This window comes from Eurypyga helias, unplaced genomic scaffold (assembly GCF_000690775.1).
Source record: "Eurypyga helias isolate BGI_N326 unplaced genomic scaffold, ASM69077v1 scaffold34067, whole genome shotgun sequence".
Taxonomy (NCBI): Eukaryota; Metazoa; Chordata; class Aves; order Eurypygiformes; family Eurypygidae; genus Eurypyga; species Eurypyga helias.
In genome coordinates this window covers 1-23,310 of record NW_010264210.1, presented here as the reverse complement: position 1 = coordinate 23,310, position 23,310 = coordinate 1, and the positions used below count along the sequence as shown (strand labels likewise).

The following is a 23,310-nucleotide window of genomic DNA, read 5'->3' as shown; positions in this document are numbered from 1 at the left end:
GGAAAGTCACAGGAAAGAACTGAACAACTGGGAGAAGCAGGAAGACAACAGGACTCAGAACTGTCCTTTCAGGGCTTTGGTGGTGGTTTTATGCTGTGCGGGTTAGTAGGTGTCTTTTTCTTCCTGCCCCCGAATTTAGTTTCTGCTTTGACTTTTGCTGTTCCCATGGGACTATAGGGAGTCTGGGATGGATGCTAGACAGCTTGTGCAAGTCTCATACCTTTAGCTTGCGTAGGCTTAGTTTTTCAGTCTAGGTAAGCTACTTCCCAGCACGCAGCTTTCTTCTGCTCGCTATTAAATTTGTGAGTGGTTGGAGTGAGAATTCACACTACAGAGCTACAGACTTTGCTGCCCCTGTATGATAAAAATACACAGGATGACATTTCTTTACTTCAAAGTTTATACACAGATACCCAAAACTAAGGGGAACGCTTATTTCTGTTCAGTGTTACCAACCCCAGGTGCCGAGGTTGGTTGGCTGGGGTTGGTTCCAAACCCTAATCCGCATAAGCCAATACTGAGCATCAAGGTGATGCAGTATCTAAAAACATTTACCTGAGTGGCTGCCAATTCACAGGTACTTTGGGATGTTTTACAAACGTCTGGTTGCACACAGAAGAGAGCTTGGTCTGCATCCTGAATCAGGAAGATTAACAGTGCTTAAGATTCAAGGGAATCTAGAGGCAGTGTCATCACTGAGTGCAGTCCAAAGGGGTTTTTATGTTAGCAGTGTCTGGAAAACACAAGCTTTAAATCATATAGGTCAAAATACTGCATTTGGCAAGTTAAATGCAACCAGCATTGCCATGACACCAAGCATTTAGTTTGGAAAAGCCTGATTTAGTGCAGTGACCCGACCCCACACCCCCAACATCCCCTGAGCAGAGCATCTCCAGTAAAAGTAACTTCCCGAGTTTTTTTAACTTCTATGGAAGTTTTTCCAGGTGAGTAGGATCTCGGGATGGCGTCAGAGCCCGTGTAACAACAGGGAGCGCTCCAGAAGAGGAAAGGCAGACTTCTCTTGGCGCAGGGTATAGGACACCCAACTTTAATTACTTTAACGCCGGCGAGATGTTTGCCTTCTACGCAGCAGCAAACAGGAGTCACCGCCGACCCATTTAACACCCAGCCCAGGTTGGAGTGGGCATGGAAGAGGTTTGTTTTGCCCAAAGTTTCTTTAATTTTGGAAAAAAAATGAACAATTTCACAGGTTACTTTGGCTAGCTATGCAGAGATGTGATTATCAACCGTTACTATAACTCTAAACTCCCTGGGAAGATCAGTAAGATTAACAAAGCCTCTTCAATTCTCTAAACAGTGATTTATAACTTTTATAACCAAGGTTTTTCATTCATTTATTTGTTTTTTACTGATACAGAAGGCTATTAATACAAGTCCATATAAAGTTTCTAGAAAGCCAACAAGCCACTGCAACCCTTAATTTGAGATGTTATTCACAAATTAGACTGTATCATCTCGATAATACTATCATAGTAAATATTCTGGGAATGTTACATGGCAATCGTTGTTTGGAAGCAAAGCCATCAAAATGGTACCAGGAGATAAAAACAAATTACCACCTGAAGGACTGCATCCTCCCTTGTTCAGAGGAAAAGCTATTGTTATTGAGAAGACTGAAGTTCACAGTGCTGAGGTGGCAGCCTGCTAGCCAGATTAAATCCCGAAGCAGGAAGCACAGACAAGATCAGGCAGTATCAACACTTTGTTTCAGCTTCCTACCACACAAATATTTGTCCTTTCAGTAGTTCTTCTATGGACATCCCTGCGGTACCAGGATTCGGTGTTTTTGTACTCATCCTGCCAAAATGAGATTTCTTTTTAATTGGGGCACACCACCAATTACTATTTCAACCTCTGTTTCTGTAGTATCTTGGGAAACGAGAGAAGCCTTCTTCCCCTCAGTCTTAAAAACCAGCTCACTGAAGCACTCCAATAAAATGGAAATTTAGGAAGAGTACTTGAGTTTCAGGAGATATTCAAACAGCCTTCATTTCAGTGAAAAGGCTACCAGGCACCAGGTTAGAGCTCTGCACATTCAGGCATGACAACAGTTGATTAAAATTGTTATGGTCAGCCACAATGGTAAAAAAAAAGAAAAACCCCAACCACCAGCACAAGTCTTATAGATACACGTTTTTTTGTACCACTGATTTTTTTTTTCCCTAAGTACCAACAAATTGCTACCGTTTCGGCTGGCTGCATTCTACACGATTAATGAGGTTATTGAGTCCCTGCTTCGAGAGCACTGCAGCGTTTGCGCTACCGAAAAGCTACAGAAAAGAATTTTTAAAATTACAAGCTCACACTTGTGTGAGGAGGAATATGTACATGGTAAGGCATCAGCAGCGAGAGCCACAAGTCATAAATCAACCCAGGCACACAAATATTTGAGACGTACTGAGTTACAGATAAAGGAAATCAGAAAAATCGTGTTTTGTTTCGTTTATTGAAATATGAGCAGCAGTATGCAAAAAAAAAAATCTTAAAAACATAACATAGCAAAACCTAATAATTTTAAAATTAACAAAGTAAAAAGACGTTTAGAGTTAAATGAAAAAACCCCACCTCATTGCTAGAACTGTGTTTCCTACAGTGTAAACAAAAGCATAAAGGTTATGCTTGCAACAAAGAAAGAAGCAGGTTTATGGAGCAGCACAATAAAGCAATATTTTGTTGTGATCTGATGGTTTGGTCTATCGATTTGACTCCAGATTGGGTTAACTTCCTAAACAGAAACTTCACAACTCCAAAACAGGTCACATGTTTGTCTTCTGAAGCTAAATATTTAGAAATGTTTTGGTTTTTGGTTTTGTGACGGTGTTTTAGAAAAGGAAACCCCAAACACTAGCAACACTTTGGGCAACTGAAACAACATCCTGAAAAAAATTATTATTTCCGGCAAGGGCAAAAGCCTGACATGTTTTAACGTCCTCCAGACCTCCACTACAAGACTACCTGCCCAAGAATTGGCAACTTTCATACTGTAATACTGGGGGGGGGGCAAATCAGAGCTTCACGCAAAAAAACCCAAAAGAATGGCAATGTTTTAAACAATTCCATACCAAATTTCATCATTCTTTTGACTAACGGGCTCTTTTGTTAGATTTGTTTCTTATCAGTCACACCAGAAAGTTTTATTTTGGTCCTATAGATACTATAACCCAATGTCAGCCCTTCGTGTACAACTGCTTCATGCCTACTGCAATTAAATGAACGTAATACTTACACAAGGCACTGGATGGACTGGCAGCAAGACTGAAGTCCTCTAAGGAAGAGCAGCCAAGCTACTGTCTTAGCTTAGTGACTACAAAAGCAAACCCAGGAAGAACTGCAGTATATGCCTGTTCTAGGCTCTTTGCTGGTATTGCCAAAGCTGTCAGTTAACGCTGTGGTTGGTGCAAAGTAGAAAGATGCCCAAAAAGAAGAAAAAAACCCACTGAACACTACAAAAGCCAACAGAGTTTTCACTAAAGAGTAACATTCAGTTTAATCTGGGCTACACTGGAAAGGCTCAATCTTCCACTACTGGCTGATTCAGTTTCTCCATCCCTCCATCTAGATCAAGAAGTGACTTACACACAAGTATGCTGCGACAGAAACAGCCCTCTCATCTCTACTCTTAAATCATCATTAGGGTCAAACAGTTCTCATCCAATCCCTCTGTGCATCGATACCTGAATTTTGTATCAGCAGCACCAATACTGAACATGATTAGAAAGACCAAGAACCAGCAGCACACCAAATATGCTAACTAGGAAGCTCTCAAAAGTTCTACTTAAAAGGAACAGAGAAGGAGAACAGACAAATCTTACTGGGTCTACAAGCTTACCCCAGCAAAGTCAGCAGTCACAAGGATACCCTCAGCACTGCCTGTTAGAGTTCAGGAGTATGTACACAAGCAGAAAAATGCCAGAGTACTCTAGTACTCAATGACAGCATCAGAAGTGGGTTAACTGGATATTATTGCAGGAATTCCGGTTCAGTGCACAGGTAGCCAATCTAACCACGATACCAGCACGAAGCACCAGCTCTGGCTCACGAACACCCACTTCAGCACTCGTCCTTGAGTCATTTAGCTGGCCACATCTAAACACACGAGTGAACAGAGATGAAGCCAGGCAAAAAACATCTTGGATGAAGTAAAATCTTGTACCTACAACCGAGACCTTTCCTTAATCTAACATGCCATGATATTTATTATATAAGCTAGTCAACAAAAACAAAAGTAATCCTGTAGTGTCAAATAATACATATTCAGCAACTTGGCAAACGTCCGGCCTGGGGAGGAGGTAACAGAAGCCTGATCCTGTGGCCAACTGACTTTGCATCTTATTCAGAAGAACCACCTGTGGGTTGCAGTTCCAAAGAATGAAAGAGAAGACCCCAAAGATGACCAGCAAATGATGTTACTTCCCTTCTCCTGAAGATGCACTTGTTTGTTTTAAACACACTCAAGAAACTGCTTCAGAAAACCCCAAAAAACAACAACAAAAAAACCCCCCAAAACACCAAGCAATATAGAAATTCCTGTACAAGAGAACATTAGGGTTCTGCAGAAGTGTTACAGTTTATTCCTTTAAGGCATTTCATAAGAAACATTTAATGACACGTAAACAATCGTATTCATTTAAGATCATTTGTTACTTAGGTACCATATGATGCATGATTTCCACATTTGAGCAGAAACTGTCATTCAGTAGAAGACACAAGAACTTGTGTAAGCAATCAAAGTCTCAGGATTGCGGTAATTAACCGCAACACATCTTTTGGTAGGTAATTGCCTTTTAGAGTTTTTAGCCTCTCCCCCAAACACTGAACCCTTTTCTGAAGAGGTGTTCAGGAAAGAGAAAAAGGAAGGCGAGACGTTAGAAAATACAATAGGTCTTTTTCTGCATGCAAAGAAATTTTGTATATAATTCACTTTTAATTCTCAGAATATTTCTTTCAGCCTCCTTTTTTTAATATTTAAAGGGCAAAAATATGCATACATTATTTAAATGATTGCTTTTAGTGTTTAGTACAGTGTTTACATTCTCTACTGAGTAATACAACAGCACAGGCAACAGGATTCCTTACACGTGAGAGAGAAATTTCATCATCATTATTAATGCAGTCCTTCAATCCCATAAAGCTGCCAACTACAGTTACAAGTCTTCTGATTGACCACGTGCCATCCGGGCCAGGATAAAGGCCACTGTTTCATGTAGGCCACTGAGAAGTGATTACTTTTGGTCATTACCAACAGGTCTGTATTAAATTACATGATCTGGAAATAAAAGCTTCTGCATTCAGTTACTAACTTGCTAAGCCACTCACAGTCTTCCAAGAGACTCAAACTCATACTGAAAGTGAATTAAATACAGTGTAATCACTAATACTGCGTAATGTCTACTGAAAGATTAACAAGGCCTAAGACAGATCAATTCCAGACAGGTAAAATAAACAGCTAGAACATCAAAAAGAAAACAAAAAACTTATTCCTTCCAAAAAGTAGTAAGCACTGCCATTTACAAATAGTAGTGTTTATGTTAAAACAGAGAAGGGTACCTAAAAAGAAATAGCCTTGGCAACCAAATCCAAACGGCATGAGTGTAAATCAAAGCAAGACAAGAATTACTACTCCAGAAACGTGGAAGATGTTTACCTTGTATCAACTGCTATTTTAAACGGTGGTTAAAAGAGATATTACAAAACTGAAGTGGGAAAAGGCTAAGAACTGCTATTCTGCATTAATATACAGTGTGTTTATGACAGCATTTTCCAACAATGTGTTTTTACACCACTCCAATATCTGTAAAAAGTATATTTTATGTGTACACTTTAAAAAAAAAAATCACATCTTTCAATCTGAGGCAAATTAGCCGTAATAAAAATGTAATTTTGCTTATGACAGATGTCAACCTTAAGATGTTAAAACAACTATGCTAAAAATACAGCTTGCAAGCTGGAGCTGCACATGTTCAAACAGTTTCATAAACATTAAAAAACCCAAACTATGATATGTATTTATTTTCTGAAGTCAGTCTTCATAATTCTTGTCCCTACAGGACAAAAAGAAAATAATTTTCCAGTTAAGACATATATGTCTGTTTAAGTTCTACTGGAAGGAGGGGAAAAGTGTTCCGAATTTTTCAATAGACTTTTTTTTCCCCTCAGGGCTCAACTGTCACTTAAGCATCACAAGAACAAATTGAAATGTAAAACTGATTAGCTATACACAATGGAATTGGTCACAAAGGGATTTAAAAAAAACAAACAGAAGTTAAACCGTAAGATCCATTCTCCATATAGCTCACAGTATCCACACTGGAAGTTTCTCTAGAATTAGAATAAGTTCGCTAAAAATAAGGCTGAAGACAGAATTTCAGCACTATGAAACAGATGAGATGGGATTAAGAGGAGAACCCATTTGTGTAAGTACTTTATCCAGCCACTGGAGGGGCCCATGAAGATGAATTTCTATCCAGCATGGGGTGCTCGTGACATCTTGTCGGTGATACTCGGCTCCCCAGCCCTATGAAAATGAACAAAGTGTTATTAGTCAAGTTGAGATCGTGCTTGCCTTTCAAAATAACTGTACTGCCAAGAAGCAGGAAATCATGCTCTAAGATACTTACCTGAAGGTAACTCCCAATCTAGCAACACTTCTTAAGTAAAGGAAAAAAACTGAGGTTTTTGGAGGGAGAGGGAGGGAAGCTGCACTCTTAGGGAAGCCTCAATCAACTCTTGCCTGCTACCGACCCGGAGCGACTCAGGAGCTTCTCCGTGGAGCACGTTGCTGACCCGAGAGTGACTCTGGCTATGGCCACATCCCTCTCACGTTTCTCCCTCCTGCTCCCTATCCTCCACACTTTCAGAACTGAGCAGCACTTATAACTGACCAAACAAGCAAGACACCTTTCGGACAAGATGCAAAAAAACCTGGAAGGCCCAAGTCTAGACTCCAGGCTAGATCTGAAACAGGCAGCACTGTGATTAAACAATGCTGAGAAAACACTACTGAATAACTGCACAGTTTCACTTTATAAATTCATCATGTCTTTCTTCCTTAATAATTAAAAAAAAAAAACAGTATCTTTGAAGGAGCTGCATTTTTTTCTGCAATCACTTACGCTGCTCTCTGCTCACATCCTTTTAGTGCTTTGTAGTTCACTTTGTTCCTTCAGATTTAGAGGATGAGCTCAAATCTCCTTTAATAAAATTCTAGCAACCACAATGATTAAATCCCTCTCCTGAATACTGAAGTAACTAATTACATAGCCAACATTCAATACAGCAAGCTGTGCTTTTCCTTCCTTGCATCGATTTCCCTCTCCCCAAATTAACTACTGTCAACATACTTATTACGAACCACATCGGGTCAGAACAGCTTTGCTGCGTTGTTAAAATGCTAATGTAATGACTGCTGAATACCCAAATCCAAAACAAATTTAAATGCTCCCAAAATAATGTGTTTACCTTTACAAAACTCATTCGAATGGTGCACATTTTGGTGAGCTCATATACAGCTTCAAATCCATGGTTGACAGACTGAGCTAAAAGCTGAGCAAACTCCTGATTGTTGAAGATTTTCAGACTGCATCCACTAGGAATCTTGCACACAGTTGTTGGGTGAAAGCCATGGTGGTAGTTGCAGTTCCTGCTCTGTACAAATATGCTGCTATCACTTAAACACTCAGCATAGACTTCCCCACCAACATAGTAGAGATGAACTCCTTGAAAACACAGAAAAAAAATGTTTCAAATTACTTTTTCCACCCCCAAAAAATACAGTACTTATTACAATCCCATTAAAGTCAACAACAAAGTGAATTTTCTGAGGAGCTTTTCAGAAAAGCTTTTGCTCACACTGTAACATACTTTCTCATTCCAAAATAGCGTAGGCTTCATTATACACAGGCCACTAGATGTCCTTCTCTCATCAATTACAGAATAGAATAAAAAAACCCGACTTCCACACATGAACAATAGTTATTTCAAGCTGTTTTCCTACAAAACTTACATGGATTTAAAACTCCAGTTTTATAGAACTGGTAGCTCCTGCCTCTGGCAATTCTAACAGAAATAAAGGTGTCCTGGGAGAAGGGATAGTGACAGACATGGATGAGAAAGTATATCCATAGTCTGCTCTGATTTTCAATTTATTTTCTCAAGTAAAAGTAGCGCTAAATCCAATTCGTTGCACAACTGAAATACCATCAGGTTTTACAGACCTTAAAAATCAACAAAGCCCCTAGATTTATCACATCTGCCTGGACTCAGCTATGTACCTTAAGTGCTTCCCCCCCTTTATGTTCTGAAGCCTATATAACACTACTACTGACTGAAAACCGAAAGGATCAGCCGTGCTGACATTCAAAACCCATGCAGACTCTCCCTGCTACTTCAGTTGAGATACTCGCCTTCCTTCTCCCAGATCTTCTCCCTTTTTCCCACCCACAACCGTTACATGGTTGGGATACAGTTCAGCTTAAGTCGCCCTTGCTACACCTTGAGAATCCACTGCAGACTATCCCGTGGTTTGTCAGATGAGGCTGCAGCAAGCCAACAGATGCAAGTTAATCGTTCAGAGAGCAGCAACTGCTGTGAGCATTGCTAGAGCCACTTTGGACAAAGGTAGGATGAGGGTTACCCAGAGGAATCATTGGCTTCATCAACTATAAGCAGCTATCAGAAAACCTGGGGAGGGCAAGAATGCACTGTCAAACGCAACCCTGTTCATTTAAAAAGGCAGAGACCACCGTTTGCTAGCTGAGTTCTTTTGGGTAAAGACTTTGAGAGATCTCTGCAAGGGGAGCTGGGTAATGTAACATAGATACTTCAGTAATAATCAATGCACAATTAGAAGTCACTTATGCTTGCAATTGCAACATTTCTGAAGAAAAAAACCTTAGCAAATAGGACTGAGTAGTTTTAAGGAGGCAAACAACCCAAGACCTTCCAAACAAAAGCCATAAATAAAGAGTATTTTATCCCAAAACAATCTTAATTGTTCCCAGAACTGTCACCATAGAGCACAGTTTTAGTTTAATAATTAGAAATCAGAAACAGGGTTCTTTTCTCAGAACTTAATTACAAAAAAAGGAGATGTTCAGAAAAGGAATGCCACATTTTAAGATAATCCAAGCACATTCCAACAAAGATGAAAACCAAGAGCACATCTGTATGTGCTATCAGGCAAACAGCACGGGGAAAACGAGAAGATCTTGCAAAACCTGCTGTCTCCAGGAATCCCTCCCACACACATACACACCCCATGGATTCACTCAGACAAATGAGCCCGAAGTGCTGCATTAGCACTTCAAAGTCCTGCTGCCAACTCATACAAGATATTTGAACACACTCTAGACAGCGGCGTAATACCTTGCATGATCAACGAAAATAAAAGTGTCATCTTTGCTATAAAGTGGTACAAAGAACTTGATTTAAGCAGCAGATACATACAACAGAATATCATGAGTCCTGCAGTATGTTTCTTGGCGCAAAAACGTAAGTTTCCACATATCATTAACCGTAACAAACCAGCCCCTATGACAAGATAGTTTGGTAATGAAGAGATAATAGTTAATCTTTTTACTTAGTGCCAAAGAAGAATCTTAGCAATTCCTGGAGTAATTAGAATCTAACTGTGCCTAAGTAAGTTATCTTCAGGTACTGGAGAGGTGGATAATACATCCCAGATTACTTTTACTACTCTTATCTAAGAACCATCACTGTTGCAGTGTAAGTTGAGATAAAAACAAGGATTTAGCTTCTTAACCACCGTAACACAACTGAGCTTTACCTTTTCCAATATGCCTTCTAGTGTTCTCAATTGTGGAGTTGCGATTAACATTGGAGAGCAAACCTAAGCAGAACCTATTTTTATTATTGGAGGGATCTGTAAAGCCATCTACTAAGACACTTGTAGAAGATGCATGAAAAGCCTCCCCGACACGATTGTTTAATTCGTAATACACAATCGAACACCAGTGTTTGGGTTCTTCATAGGCAACAGGCTGAACATCTGAAAATAAGCAAAAGGGAAATACCAGTTTACATGAATGTTAAAACATCAAATCTAAAACTGTCAAGCAGAACTTACAAAATAGCAACAGATAAATAAAAGCTTAGTCAGGAGTTATGATGGGCAAGAACAGTCCTGATTACGGTCTTAATGATTTTCATGCCAGTTAGCTAGTCCACTGATTTTATAGTTATTTTCCCATTTTAACTTGATACTAACCAAAACTGAACTACACAAAACATAGATGACTGTGATATCAAGTGAAACAAGATTCTTCTGCCCACAAAAAAATTGTTTTGCTATCTGCAGACTCAATTTTCAGTGCCTTTGTGCACATACAATTCCAACAGCAGGCAAAGGTAGCAGAAAAGGACAGGCTGGATGTGGCTTTGAGCAACCTGGTCTAGTGCAAGGTGTCCCTGCCCATGGCAGGGGAGTTGGAACTAGATGGTCTTTAAGGTCCCTTCCAACCCTAACCATTCTATGATTCTATTATTCTATGAAAAGACTAATTCTGAGAAATTTAAAAAGTTCAACTTGTTGTAAGCCTTACTATGCACCCGATGCTTTAAAGGCAAGAGATGCAAATAAGCAAGGCAAGTTTTATTGCTCAATTCCTTCTGTTACAGCCCCAGTTTGCCTTGGAGGACTGCTTCTACTTATCAGCAAGGCTCACTGTGCCTTTTGAAGTTATTCATTCGATGTGGTCATCAGTTGTAAGAAGCCAAATTAGGTTAATTTTGCACGATCCTATACAACTTACCTCTGGTAGATATATTTGGCATGATTTGAGGGATCATTGTATTGCTGGTGTCCATAGACTGAGAATTATCCTGCCCCATTTGATCATCAGGGGGCATATATGCAGGAGGTGGAGTATCAGCTACAAACATGAAAAAAATAAGAATAAACCAGAATAAACCTCAACAATTTAGAGTATTTAATCATTCTACAGTTATAAACACACAAAAATACTCTTGGGCAAGAGACGCTAAGGCACTTGGACCCATTTTCAAAGTAACCTGAAGGCAACCCAGCCAGCTGTCCTTACAGTAGCCTGATTCTTACCTACGGGACTAATAAGGTTGGACACTTCAGGAAAACTATGAGATGTGCTTTTTTCTTTAACAACTGCACTGCCAACACTTCCCCCCCCCCACCAAAGATTAGCTTTTGGCTACCCTCCACATTCAAAAAGAACGAAGTAGTAGAAGAAATAACTTTATTTGCCATAGCATAACGAAGGCCTAAACCAGTTATTTTTCTGCTTCTTCTGTAGGTTGTGATCATTATAAAAGTGTGGGTATCTGCATTCTTCCATTCAGCACAGCAGCCAGCGTACCAACACACTATGAACCCCTATTTCAGAAATTCCCCCCAGATGCCATGACTGCATCCATCCCCGTGATCGCAGTCCCTGCCCATGGGGGATACCCCACCGAATGGGCACTTTCTGCTGCGCTGGGCAGCCAGAAAGAACAAAGATGAGGCCACTGAGCTACTGGAAAAATAGATTCTTTAATCTATTGACTTCTTGGCTTTACAACCACACCAACAACCAGACAGACTCAGTAAGGCTTCTTTCCTTTGCCCCTATCAATTGCTGGGTTTTCCTCTATTTTCACCCAAATCAGTTAAGTTCCTATCAAGAATTTGCTCTATTTTTCCCAACTAAATACCACATGTATGTGTCTTTATTCAGAGAAAGACACGAATAAACTTCTTGCTCAGCCTCTTGCATCTGCTTTCTTTCCTAGATATTCTTCTAAAGTGCATATCAGTTACTCTACACTGAAGCTGTGCAAAGTAACTCCCCACTACAGCACCCGTGACAAAAAACATTTAGAAAAATAAAACTATAACAATTAACAGTAATCAGTGACAAAACTAGGAAGAAAACCCCCTAATATGCAAACAGAAATGCAATTTATTGCAAGTATCACAGATTCCTGGGGTAGTGAGCCACAACAGCACGTGACATGTCGATTACTTTCATGCAGCTGACATTCAGGCTGTGCTTACCTGGTAGCTGAAAGGGACTGGATGGTCCGGAGCTAGCTGGGGAGCTTGGGTAAGTGCTGCTGGCTGGAGAAGGTGGATAGGGACTGTTTGGCGAGATGGAGAACGGAGTGCTGTTGGGCTGCTGGAAAGAATCTGGGAACGTCGCGTTGTGTGGCATGTGTGGTTCATTGTGGCTTAGGTTCCTGAACTGAACTAGTAGACTGTGCTGTGGATTAAATTCGCTATGTCTAGGCACTAACACTGGAGGTAGAACTGAAACAAACAAACAAACAACAGGAAATTTAAATTTAAAACCGAGACAGAAGGAAAGAGATACAAATCATGTGCTTATTATCGTGACAACTTCAACACTAGCTGGAGTGGAAAGAGGAGCAGGGGATTCACCAGTCATGCCTTTTCCCCACTCCTCCCTCCTCCATGTTTTTACATGACGTTTCACGAAGACTCAGACTGTGCCCTCACAAAGATCAGAGCAGAAGTGTAATTTTATTTCATGCAACTGGAAGCAGACTTTAAAAAAAAACAAACCCACACCAGTCCACACGTGGCACATACCAAAGTACTGATTTAGAAGTGCAAAACTCACTATATGTGTACATTATCAACTGGGTAAAAAATGGAAATACAGTCTATATTACGACATTCCAACCACATCGTTACATACAGTCCTTTTCACTGAAGACAAACAATAGCTATACTATAATATGCAACTATTGCTAAGCTGCAATTTTACCTTTTAAATTCAAGAGTCTGGAATTCAAGTGCTACAGCGATGTACTTGAGCACTACACCTGGTTGCAGCAGAGTTACAACCATTTTGTGGAACAACGGAAGCAAGTTTTCACTATGCTTTCCAGAGCAACATAATTCATCTCTCCCACTCCTAACCACAATCCTCCTCACCTTCTCCCATGGCAACGTGCCTTAACAGCAGACTTACTGCTTAACAGAACTTTGGTACGTACCTCGCTCTAACTGATCATCACTCTTAGTTCTGTTCAGCTCTGCTGCCTGCTAATGGGAAATCAAGTGGGGAACACCGCACCCTAGAATTGTTTTTTTTAATCTCCTCAATTCATGTCTCACTGATGAAATATTAAGCCCCCAAGTGAAGGCTACCAAGCTCCTTACAAGGACTGAAGTTTTGAAACAGGGTTCTCAAAGAAACAGATGTCTTTAGATTGTTACTTTTCTATTTTCTTATAAATAAGGATCTTGCCACTAGCTTTAAGGGTAGCAGATTTAAGAGATCTGGGGAAAAAGTGTGATTTACCACAAAGAAAACCAGCTAGTACAGAAGGGACAACACCGCCCCAAAATACACATACCTGGGCTCTCCACCCTCTTGTAGTGGTAGGGATTGATGCAGACTTCCTTCTGTTTAGATCCAAAAGGAAATTCACAAATATCCAATGGCTTCAGCTCGTGATGGCTTTGTAGATCAGGCCAGCGCCAAACACGACAGTAAATTACATGGGGAAGGCCTTTTCTGTGAGAAACTTGAAGACGTCCATCTAAGGAGCGGGGGATAGTAACACACTTGCTGGGCTGTCCTGGACTGCTCAAGGCTTTCTCCAGTTCTTCCATAGCACCTTTTTTCTTTTTCAGCTTTTTTACCAAAGCATCAACAGCTTTTTCTGCCCATTTTTCCTCTTCATCTCCTTGCTTCCAGCCCAACAGACGCTTTACAGCTGGGCTAGTAAAGGAGAACAAACTGGCCATTGACGTCATTTGACACAAGTCTTCAAAGGGTTTGCTGGGTTGTGTCTGTTGGGGTTTTTGTTTTGTTTAGATTTTTAGTAACTAAAAGCAGTTACTACCACTGATGAGCTGTACTATTTCTTGGAGGCTGACAAATGAACATATAGATGTCAGTGATGAAGTCTTCACATCAAAAATAATGCGATTCCTCCAATTTAGTTCTGTTAAACAGATAAGTTAACAAGTAGTTAGTAAGCAAGTAAAGAATGTGGTAAAACAAAAAGGCAGATATTAAAAGAAAGCCTGTTTCAACCCCAGCCACTGCACCTGATTTTGTCTCAGAACAAATGCCAGAAGTACCAGGACCTCACCCCAAAGCTAAATGAGGTAAAACATGATCAGAGTCCCCAGCTCTTGCATTACTGATTAGTGGGGAAAAAGGGTCCAAGGACCAAGGGGACAGCATGGTTTCTGCTAACAACGTTCCTTAAACCCATGAGTTTCCTTCCAAAAACAGGCTTGGGGAATATGCTTTGAAACTGGTATTATATCCCTGTCATAGTGCTTCACCAGAAGACTTCGACTTGCTCTGAAGACACAGGGAAGATGCGGTGGAACCTGTAGTTCCACAGCCAGTACTGCACAGAAGTACTCAGCTACTTGAATGGATCTTTATTTCCCAAAAGGAGAACATACTAAAGCATCTACTTGTTCTTAAGCTCTAATTAAGTACCCCATGTTTTTGAAGAGTATTAAAAAAATGAGGAAGAAACTAGAGATAAAAGATAAACAGAGTCAATTAAAAGCAAACCCCAATGAAAACCTCAAGCCACCCCTCCCCAGTCACTCAAAGGTGGTCAACCTCAGCTGCAGCTATTTTTATGCTGCACTTCCTTATATCTTTTAAGAAGAATATTTGAAGCACTGGATATTTTTAGCCTTTGGCAAAAAAAAAAAAAAAAAATTGTTTTCCTCAGAAAAAGGGGGGAGGAAGGCATGGTGGAGTAAGTAGCAGAAATGTGACCTTTCCTACAAGCTGCCTCAGAAAGGAGCAAACACCACTGTGCAACTCCAAGTGCGCTCATGAATGGTGGTGTTTTCTACCACTCACCAGCTCCAATGCAAATCCTCCCCCTCCTCAATTTAAGGAGTAACGATGACAAGAGGAAATGATGTGCTGTGGCAACGAACTGATAAGAACTTGTAAAATCCCTTGTGAATACTAAATAAGCAAGTATAGACAATGAGCAGCTGGCAAAAAGCAAGAGCAGAGCTAAGAGAAAGGATGTCAATAACAAAAGATGCTTCCTTTCTTGCTACAGAGACTGCCAAACAACATTGTCTCTCAACTTTTGATTAACCGTGGCGAATTAGAACACCTAACATACCCCAGACACCAAATCTGCACATAAGAGACAAAGGTGGGGGGATGAGGAAGCCAGATTTAAGGACCTCTGTGCTGCTTCTCTTAGACTGCTACCTTTAATCAAAGGGATCTTTTTTCCTCCCATCTTTGATTAAGTAAAAGTCATCTGATAAGGCTTTTCTAAGTGTCTAGGCACATTTACAAGTGCACTCAGACACATGGATGGGTGCTTTCCTACAACAGAACCATATATTAAGCATCATCAGCCAAAGAAACAGCAAACATCCCAGCATTTATTATGTCTCACATGTAATCATCCAAGATTTTCTACTGGGGAGGGTGAGGAAAGCAGACAACACTCCCAAGAACTTGGCTACAACAAAGAGTACAAGTTTAAAAACTTAGAAACACCCTTTACAGGAAAAAAATGCATTTACTTCACACAGTAGCTTAATCCCATTGGTACTTCTTTGATTATTCTGCTTTGTTTCAATAACATGGAAAACACAGGAAAAAGCAAAACAGAAACTGTTTGAAGATCCTAAGCTCTCATAAAAAACAGAAAGGAAAAGAGAAATTAGAAGAACAGAAGCCTCTCACTGCTTCAATAAGTTCTTAGAAGAGGGTATTGCAAAAAGAAAAGGAAAAACCAATTTTGTATCACCTTATTTCTTCAGAAATAAAGACACGTCTGCACTTGAACTATAAATTTAGTTCCCCAGAACTATTACACGAGAACCTTTGCACCCTTCAAAGAAACAGGAAATACATAAAGGGAGATAAACTTGGCCAAGAACACAGACTAAATTTATTCTTTTACTGAGGATAAAAGTTTAGCATTCTAAAAAGTAAAAGCTGTTTACACTCTCAATTAACTTACTTCCAAGCCCTGCGTACATTCAGTAGATATCAGCAGTTGCTCACGCCCCTAAAGAAGGAAATGCACCCACCTGGAATCTCAGACCAGCAAGAAGACAATTAGAAAGTTCTACTTCTGCGTCTCAGCGATGCTTTCAAAGAATCATCAGGCAGAACATACACTAGAAATTCCTACGGCTACGTCGAGCTCAGAAGAGGTTTCAAGAAATGCCTCTTGGCTCTTGCCACCCTTGCCTATTCCATTACAGCTGTCCCGCCTGTATCACGCAATCGAGTTTACAGACCTACAGTTCTATTCTACCATCATGTACAATCTTTTTTTTTTTTTTTTGGCAGTATTTTAAACACAGTAACCTGCAGCAATCGGAATGAAATTTCACCGGTTGCATTTAATTTCACCATCACTTACCCACAAGTACGTTCATGGAATAAACAAGCTAACTAAAAGCAAAGAAAGCTGGAACAGTTCTAAAATGATGCTTTGCAGTAACTAGTATTTGTAGGGCAAGTGTCAAGAATTTGAGGGATGGCTCTGTCGTATAAACTATGATTTTTAGAAATAATCTGCTTGGAGTAAATAACATAATTAGCTCTAAAAACTTTACATGAGTCTGAATACCTATCAGCAAAAGCAAAACCTAGTAGAACAAGTATTCCACAAGAACTACAATAGATTTGCTCTAAACCGTTTCAACTTCTTAAAAAACATACACACTTGTAGTATAACCACTGAAAAATGAGACTGCTGAAGTTCCAAACTTTAACAGCATTTACTGTGAACCCATTCTGGCCACCCATGAGGCTTTCACGACTCTTCTGCTGAAGTGTATTTTGACCTGTTCCAGAACAGCAAGGGCAAAAAATAAACCCTGCAACAAACTGACAGGCTTGGAGAGGTACAATTGACACCAAATTTACCACATTATAGGCCTCTGGGAAGTTAATTCCGGAAGGCAAAAATACTGCAAGTTTAGAGCTTTGGCTTTTCCTTAAGAAAACAAGGTAATATTACAAAGCTTCATGAATCATTTGTAGCCTAAAAGTGCTCCCTTCTTCAGAGCTACTGAAGGCCACAAAGCAATAGGTTGAGACATTTATGTAACAACCATTTTCATGTAAAAACTGCAACTCTCGTAGAGCGTTGAAATTTCTGAATGAATGGCATAAACCACATTTAGAACATTTACTTGCATTACATGTAATTTCAGCACCTAATTTCTGAAAGGTTTCTAAGTAATCATGACATCTGCTAGGAACAGCTTCCCCAGATCATCTATATTTACAATCAGCTTCTTCGAGGCTTTAGAAGAGCACGTTAGGAGCTGTGATTGCCACACAACAGTGCATGACTAAGATCTGAGCACAGAAACAAACGCTTTAGAGTGGTGCTTTCACTCAGAGCCTTGAACAAATCACTCGTATTGTTGCACCTCCAGACACAGCTGGTAAGAAAGCGCCTTTCCCCATGAAAGTTGTTAGGTTTCCGTAAGAGGAAGAGGGAGTATTATGCATTACCTTCTTTTATTTAGTAACTTTTCAACTGAGCTACAAGAGAACATCAGCTGAAAAACATGTTATTACACTTAAAGAACATAATACTCTTTAAAGCATGAGTGTAATGCATTGCATGGGGTAGCATGAGGGGGCTTTTAATGGGTGAATATAAAAGGAAGTAGTCACGGTATCAAAATTAGACTTGGGGACATGCATAATTTAGACATTTAAAGTTCTTGTTAATGACTCCAGCAAATGGAAGGAAACAAGTTGTGTGAACAGGTCCATTGTTTGAACCCCTTCTTCATACCTCATCAAGGCTGCTAGATATAAACAAGGGTGGTAAACAGCAGACCTTACACATCACATTTCATTTGTGAAGATGGGATCTTTCATCCACCATCACAAATACTAAGCAGCTCAACTATATTTTGGTCCCTCTTCTGAGATTTTCTTTGCCTATTATGTTAAACTGCTAAGTTTAGCAGATTAACTTGATTCGCCATGAAGGATTCTTCTGGCTAAAAGGGCCTCACCAGGACTCGCAGCAGAACAGGTCAATACAAAATTACTTATGGTGCATTTATTTTAATAAGACACACCTTTTATGTAACATGTTCTCCTATCGATTCCAAACTAATTTCCCACCTGCAAAATCTAAACATAGAGCATCATTAACCAAGCAACCCATCACCCCGAGCAGCACGGCAATGAACGATGCTTTTCACCAGCATAAGAATGAAACGGGTAACTACTACCTGGTCCTCATCCTCTCCTTCTGCCTATACTGAGCTTGTATTGCAAATGTACAGGCACTATTCTTTTCCTGCTTAATTTACTTGTTTGCAAATTAAGAACGCTTCCTGTAACATCATACCCAGTCTGAAATAAGGAACTTGACTGCTCATGATTAGAAGCTGCTCTGAGATGCAATTTCATAACATAAACACACCACCACTTATAACTAGCTCTGCAATTGGTAGCTCACTAGAACCGCTTCAGATTCCCAGTTAAAACTGTTTTTCAGTCAGCTCTTGTGCCTAACTACTGCCCCTTCAAACTCAGAAATACTCAAATATATACTCCATACAGACGTTAACATATTACACATTCAAACAGAACGCTCAGAAAATCAATCACAGTATATTACGCTGTATTCAGTTATCAATATTTCCTTTAAAGCCACCTAAAACTACAGCCTCACACCTCAATTTCACCTGGTTTTATTAAGGTCCTTCTTTCCTTGTAATTTCCTGACAGGAATTGTGCTGGATTGTGCTCGGCTTTTATCATCACTTTCCCAAGTCTACATCTTGCGTTGAGCCCCATGCAGGGTCCCATGCAATGGCATTCAGAGCCTTTTCTGGAGGACAAATATAGAAGAAACATTGGCTCCATAGTTTTTTTCCATGCACATCAAGGATAAAATAAATTCTAAAGTTACAGAGTGGCTAAAGAATTTGGGCAATAAACTTGAAGGGCCTAAACATTCCCTACCACTGCTGTAGCGTTTCAGCAAAACAAGAATAAATTCTTTCAATTACCCTGTGCAACATCTTACTCAAAGAACATCAGCAATGATTTAACTCACCCTTTTTCCCCCCCCTCCTCCCCTTAAGGCTAAGCAAAGATGAAAGGAGATTTTATGAATGATATCAAAAAGGAACTGGTGGTGTTTTCATCAGAACTGGACTTGCATATCCAAATGCACATCCAGTTGACCAAAACTTGTAAACACTTTTATACTAGTATCTTTGACTCAAACATGCCTTGTAAGGCCACACATTCTGACTAATAATGCATGTAAACAAGAACAGAACTGTCTGGTATCTTCAAAAATTTTACTAACCGTGACTGCTCTCCAAACAAAAAATGTATTGACAACTTCAGACATGGCTTCTTCACACAATACTTAGTCTTTTCATTTCCACATCTGTACATCATCTAACACAGCTTTAAAAAAAAAAAAAACAAAAACAACAACCCAAACTGAACCATATAACTCTGTCAGCTGAGAAGTATTTAACTAGCACTCTCTTAAAGAAGCCTAGTGAAAATCTCCAAGGCCAAGCACGAGCAGCAAGTAATGCATCATACACTGAAGGACTGGTATCATGGAAGCCTCAAAGCTCAGACTGCAAGAGTGATGCTTCTGTTTTTCCTTAAAGCCATCTCAAAAATCACTTAAAAAAATAATACAAGTAATAAAGACTTATGTCACAAAAGAGGTCCAGTCTGAACGAGTTCACTAATACAGCTCCACTGCATTTCAAAAGCACCCTCACTTCCAACTGATGCCAAGAAAACCTCAGAAAAAGTGTAACCAAAGAACAGAGAGTTTTGAATTTGTTCTGCATCATGGCAAAACTCAAGTTAAAATGGTGATGGGGGGAGGGGAAAGGGAGGAAGAAAACCCAAAAACTTCCCAAGCCTATAAAAAGTTAGTATCCATTTCTTAAGGCATCCACTTAGAACACACAAATCCAACACTCACACAGCCCTGGTCTCTATGATAATTACTGAGCAATTAGCTTTTCTAGAAGTTCTCAAAAACTACATATTCCATCTTAAACCCCAGATCTTTCGCTTAAAATGTTTTGTTAGGACTGTGCATTTTCTCACACTTCCATTTCAGCTAATTGGCACTTTCCAACAGAAGCATTTTGCTGAAAAATGCCATCAGCAACAGCAGCCAGCCCAGCCAAAAGCCAGCCTCGAAACTGCCTCCTGTTTTTAAGGTTATTTAACATCTACTCTATAACCACAGCAGATAACTTCTGCTAGCACCCATTTCTTAATTAAAATTACATACAAGATCATCACCAAAATACACTAAACATGGAAACAAAAGCCTGTGCCTCCACTGGTAGGTTGGTGGACATGGACAAGTAGATGATTAGGGACCACCTCAGTACTACACATGGAGAGGGATAGGAAAAAAAAGGACTATGCTTTCTGCAAGCCCCAAAGTACATTAAAAAAATTAACAAACTGGACAAAGCCTTCCAAAAATTTACCTACTCATATGCAAGACCCTCATTAAACAATAAGGCCCTAATAAAAACATGATCTGGCAACAAAAAGAGTAACCTGAAAGCAAGGACAGACTTTCATAAAGCTTTAGAATAGGGGAGGAAAAATGAAGATGTATGTACGTGTGTGTGTGTGTACACACTTTCACTCCAACTGAACTGCCTTTAGACTGTGACAGGTTTACAAAAGCTACAGGATTTGGAGGGAACACTGACAATAGTAATTCAGCAAGCTGCTTTTTCCCCCCATCCCCCCTTCCACAGAATGAATGAATGGCAAACTATTCTAAATTTGTCAGTTTGTGACATCCACTGACCCAGAATTCAGAGACACTACCTCATAGTTGGTGGATCAGTAGCAGCGACTCTGACAAAGATCCTCTGTCAAGGATGACAGTCCTGGCAGGCTCAACCTTGGTGGTAGGTCAGCAGGGATACAGACTTGGCAGGCGGTGTTCTGCACCTTGCCAACCCACACCAGGCAAGCACGCTCAAGTGCCAGCCAAACTTTTCTACGTGGTCACAGGAACACAGCTCAAAAGGCTTCCAGAAAACAGTGCAGGAACATGCACTGCGACTAATGCTGACTGCAAAAGTCTTAAATTGCTGTTCAATTTGCTTTTAATGAGTTATCAAACTTAGCCACAAAATATTTAGTGTTCTCAGCTCACACAAAACCAAATCTTTTCATCCTGAGCACAAGCTTTCCTCCTTACCTGCTGCTATTAAAAAAAAAAAAACCAACTCAGCTAAAGATCTTTAAAGAAGAAACATTAACACATCGAAATTAATTCTGGCAAACCTATCACGGATATTTGAAGAAAGTTGCATTTTACTCAACATGACAAATCTAACTGGCAGGGAAGGAAGAAACAGGGACTTGCACAGAACTGCCACAGCAGTATTTCTGCAGGTATACAAATCAGCCAAGAGCAACAAAAGAGTTTTTAGCATTTTCTTTAGAGAACTATAAAGAAAATATAGAGTTGAAAGTGTCCTCTGGAATATTAAAGATCACAACATAATTTGCAAAGACCATTCGAATAAATCTCCAAAACACACACTACACTTAGAGCACAAGCAGTCCATCTTGAGCGACAGAATTTCTTCCAGATCGGACAATATCCTATCACCATGAAAAGTCTGCACAGGAGATCACCCACTGAAGGCGCAAGATTAAAAATCTGACTTCATAACAAGAACCAAGTAGCACAGGGTCCATAGTTCCTTCAGGTTCCATCAGAGATTAAAACTCAAAAGAAAAAACACCCACCACAGCTGTATGCAGCATCATAGCTGCACGCCCTTCTGTTGTGATCTCGTGTCATCAAGAAATGCAGAGGAAGCCCCTCTTCCTCTTTCCCATTTCTCATCCCCATCAGGACTGTCCATACTGGGCTTCCACTAGGAAAGTTTTCTTTAGACAAAAAGAAAATTGCTCCCTCAAGCGTGTATTCTCTCCACATTTGAAAAGAAAAGAAAGGTTTGACAAGGCAGGTAGCCAATAAGCACATGGTTTGTTGGGGCTTTGTTTTGTTTTGCAAAAATAAGTGCCAAGCACTTAGCAACAACTTCAATTCCAAGTGAATAAAATTTTAGTATCAGAGGTAAGATTAAACCACTATCAAACAGTAGGAATTAAGACATTAAATCCAACAGCACCCTGCACGGTCAGAGCACTCAGAAGTTTCATAATTAGTGTGTTGTAACATCTTCAATTAAGTTATTTGCTGCTCCTATTAACTTCCACTACCACCAGCTGCCAACTTCGTAAAGTATTACAGCTTTTGATAAGCAGGGGCACGTGACTGCAATAGCGTGTTTGTACCCTTCCCCCCCCTCCTTGTCCACACTCAAACGCTGTGATTCCTCAGAACATCAGAAGGATAGTCTGTGCCGAACTGGAAACAGGCGAACAACAACACCAATTTCAGTTTTCAGGGTTTTAAAGCCATCCCTGGAAGGTAAATTATCTGAAATTAACAAAGGAATGAAAGCCAGGAGAGATTTCACCTAAAACCATCCCATACCAACAATCTCATTTCCCATGACAAGACAAAACTTACAGGCTGATGCAAATTTTGACAGTTATTCCTCGGAGGTTTTATTGAGGCAGAAAGCCGAACTCCTTCACAGAGTAAGATTTCTAAATCCCTACAAACTCCACCAGAAAATTTAACATCTATTATGGAACCTACTCAATAATATATTCAACCACTACTGCTGAAACCGTTCTTCCCGAGCTCATTTTACTGAGAAATACCTTCGTTTGCTTAGCCTAAAGTCACATCAGAAACGACACGACTGGAACAGAGCACGGATCACTTGATTTCCAGTCTTGTGCTTTCAACCACAAGACCGTATTTCCTCTATTAAGTTTACGGCCCGCAGAAAAGAAAAACTGCCATTCTAAATCACTTAAGCGGTCCATCTGTTGTCAGGCAGCTGTCAGTACCGGATGCACGCGAGAAAGGCCAAGGTGGACAAGTGTGTGTGCCCTAACATCGCCGCCACCAAAGCGCCTCTTTGCCCAGGGATCTGAAACATGTGGATTTGTTCCTCTGCCCTTTCGTTTGCTCAGGCCTCACTGCATTTCAGAGCGGAGTTTCCCGTCTTAAAAAAGAGAAAGAAACGAACCCCACCGAGCCTCCTCCTACCATTGCAACAGTTTGCTCCTAGTTACGTGCACAGACTTATTTTTATCGGCACGAAGCGGGTTTTAACGGCCCGGCAGCGCGGTCCTGCGCCCTCCTGTCCCCCCCGGGGCTGCTCCTTCCTCCACACGCCGC

General features: G+C 40.2%; 1 protein-coding gene across 2 annotated transcripts; it reads right to left on the bottom strand.

Annotated features, from left to right (window-relative positions):
• Positions 1-5,900: 5,900 nt before the first annotated feature.
• On the bottom strand, positions 5,901-13,967 carry LOC104513095 (mothers against decapentaplegic homolog 5). Of its 2 annotated transcripts, XM_010156328.1 has the most exons (6): positions 13,378-13,967; positions 12,050-12,301; positions 10,791-10,910; positions 9,806-10,027; positions 7,480-7,736; positions 5,901-6,535 (listed from the first exon to the last, which is right to left on the bottom strand). In XM_010156328.1, the coding sequence occupies exons 1-6, from the start codon at positions 13,778-13,780 to the stop codon at positions 6,392-6,394; spliced, it is 1,398 nt and encodes a 465-aa protein (XP_010154630.1). In that variant the 5' UTR covers positions 13,781-13,967; the 3' UTR covers positions 5,901-6,391. The 2 variants fall into 2 exon arrangements, with proteins under 2 accessions (XP_010154630.1, XP_010154631.1); XM_010156329.1 differs by lacking the exon at positions 10,791-10,910.
• Between the last annotated feature and the right edge of the window lie 9,343 nt (positions 13,968-23,310).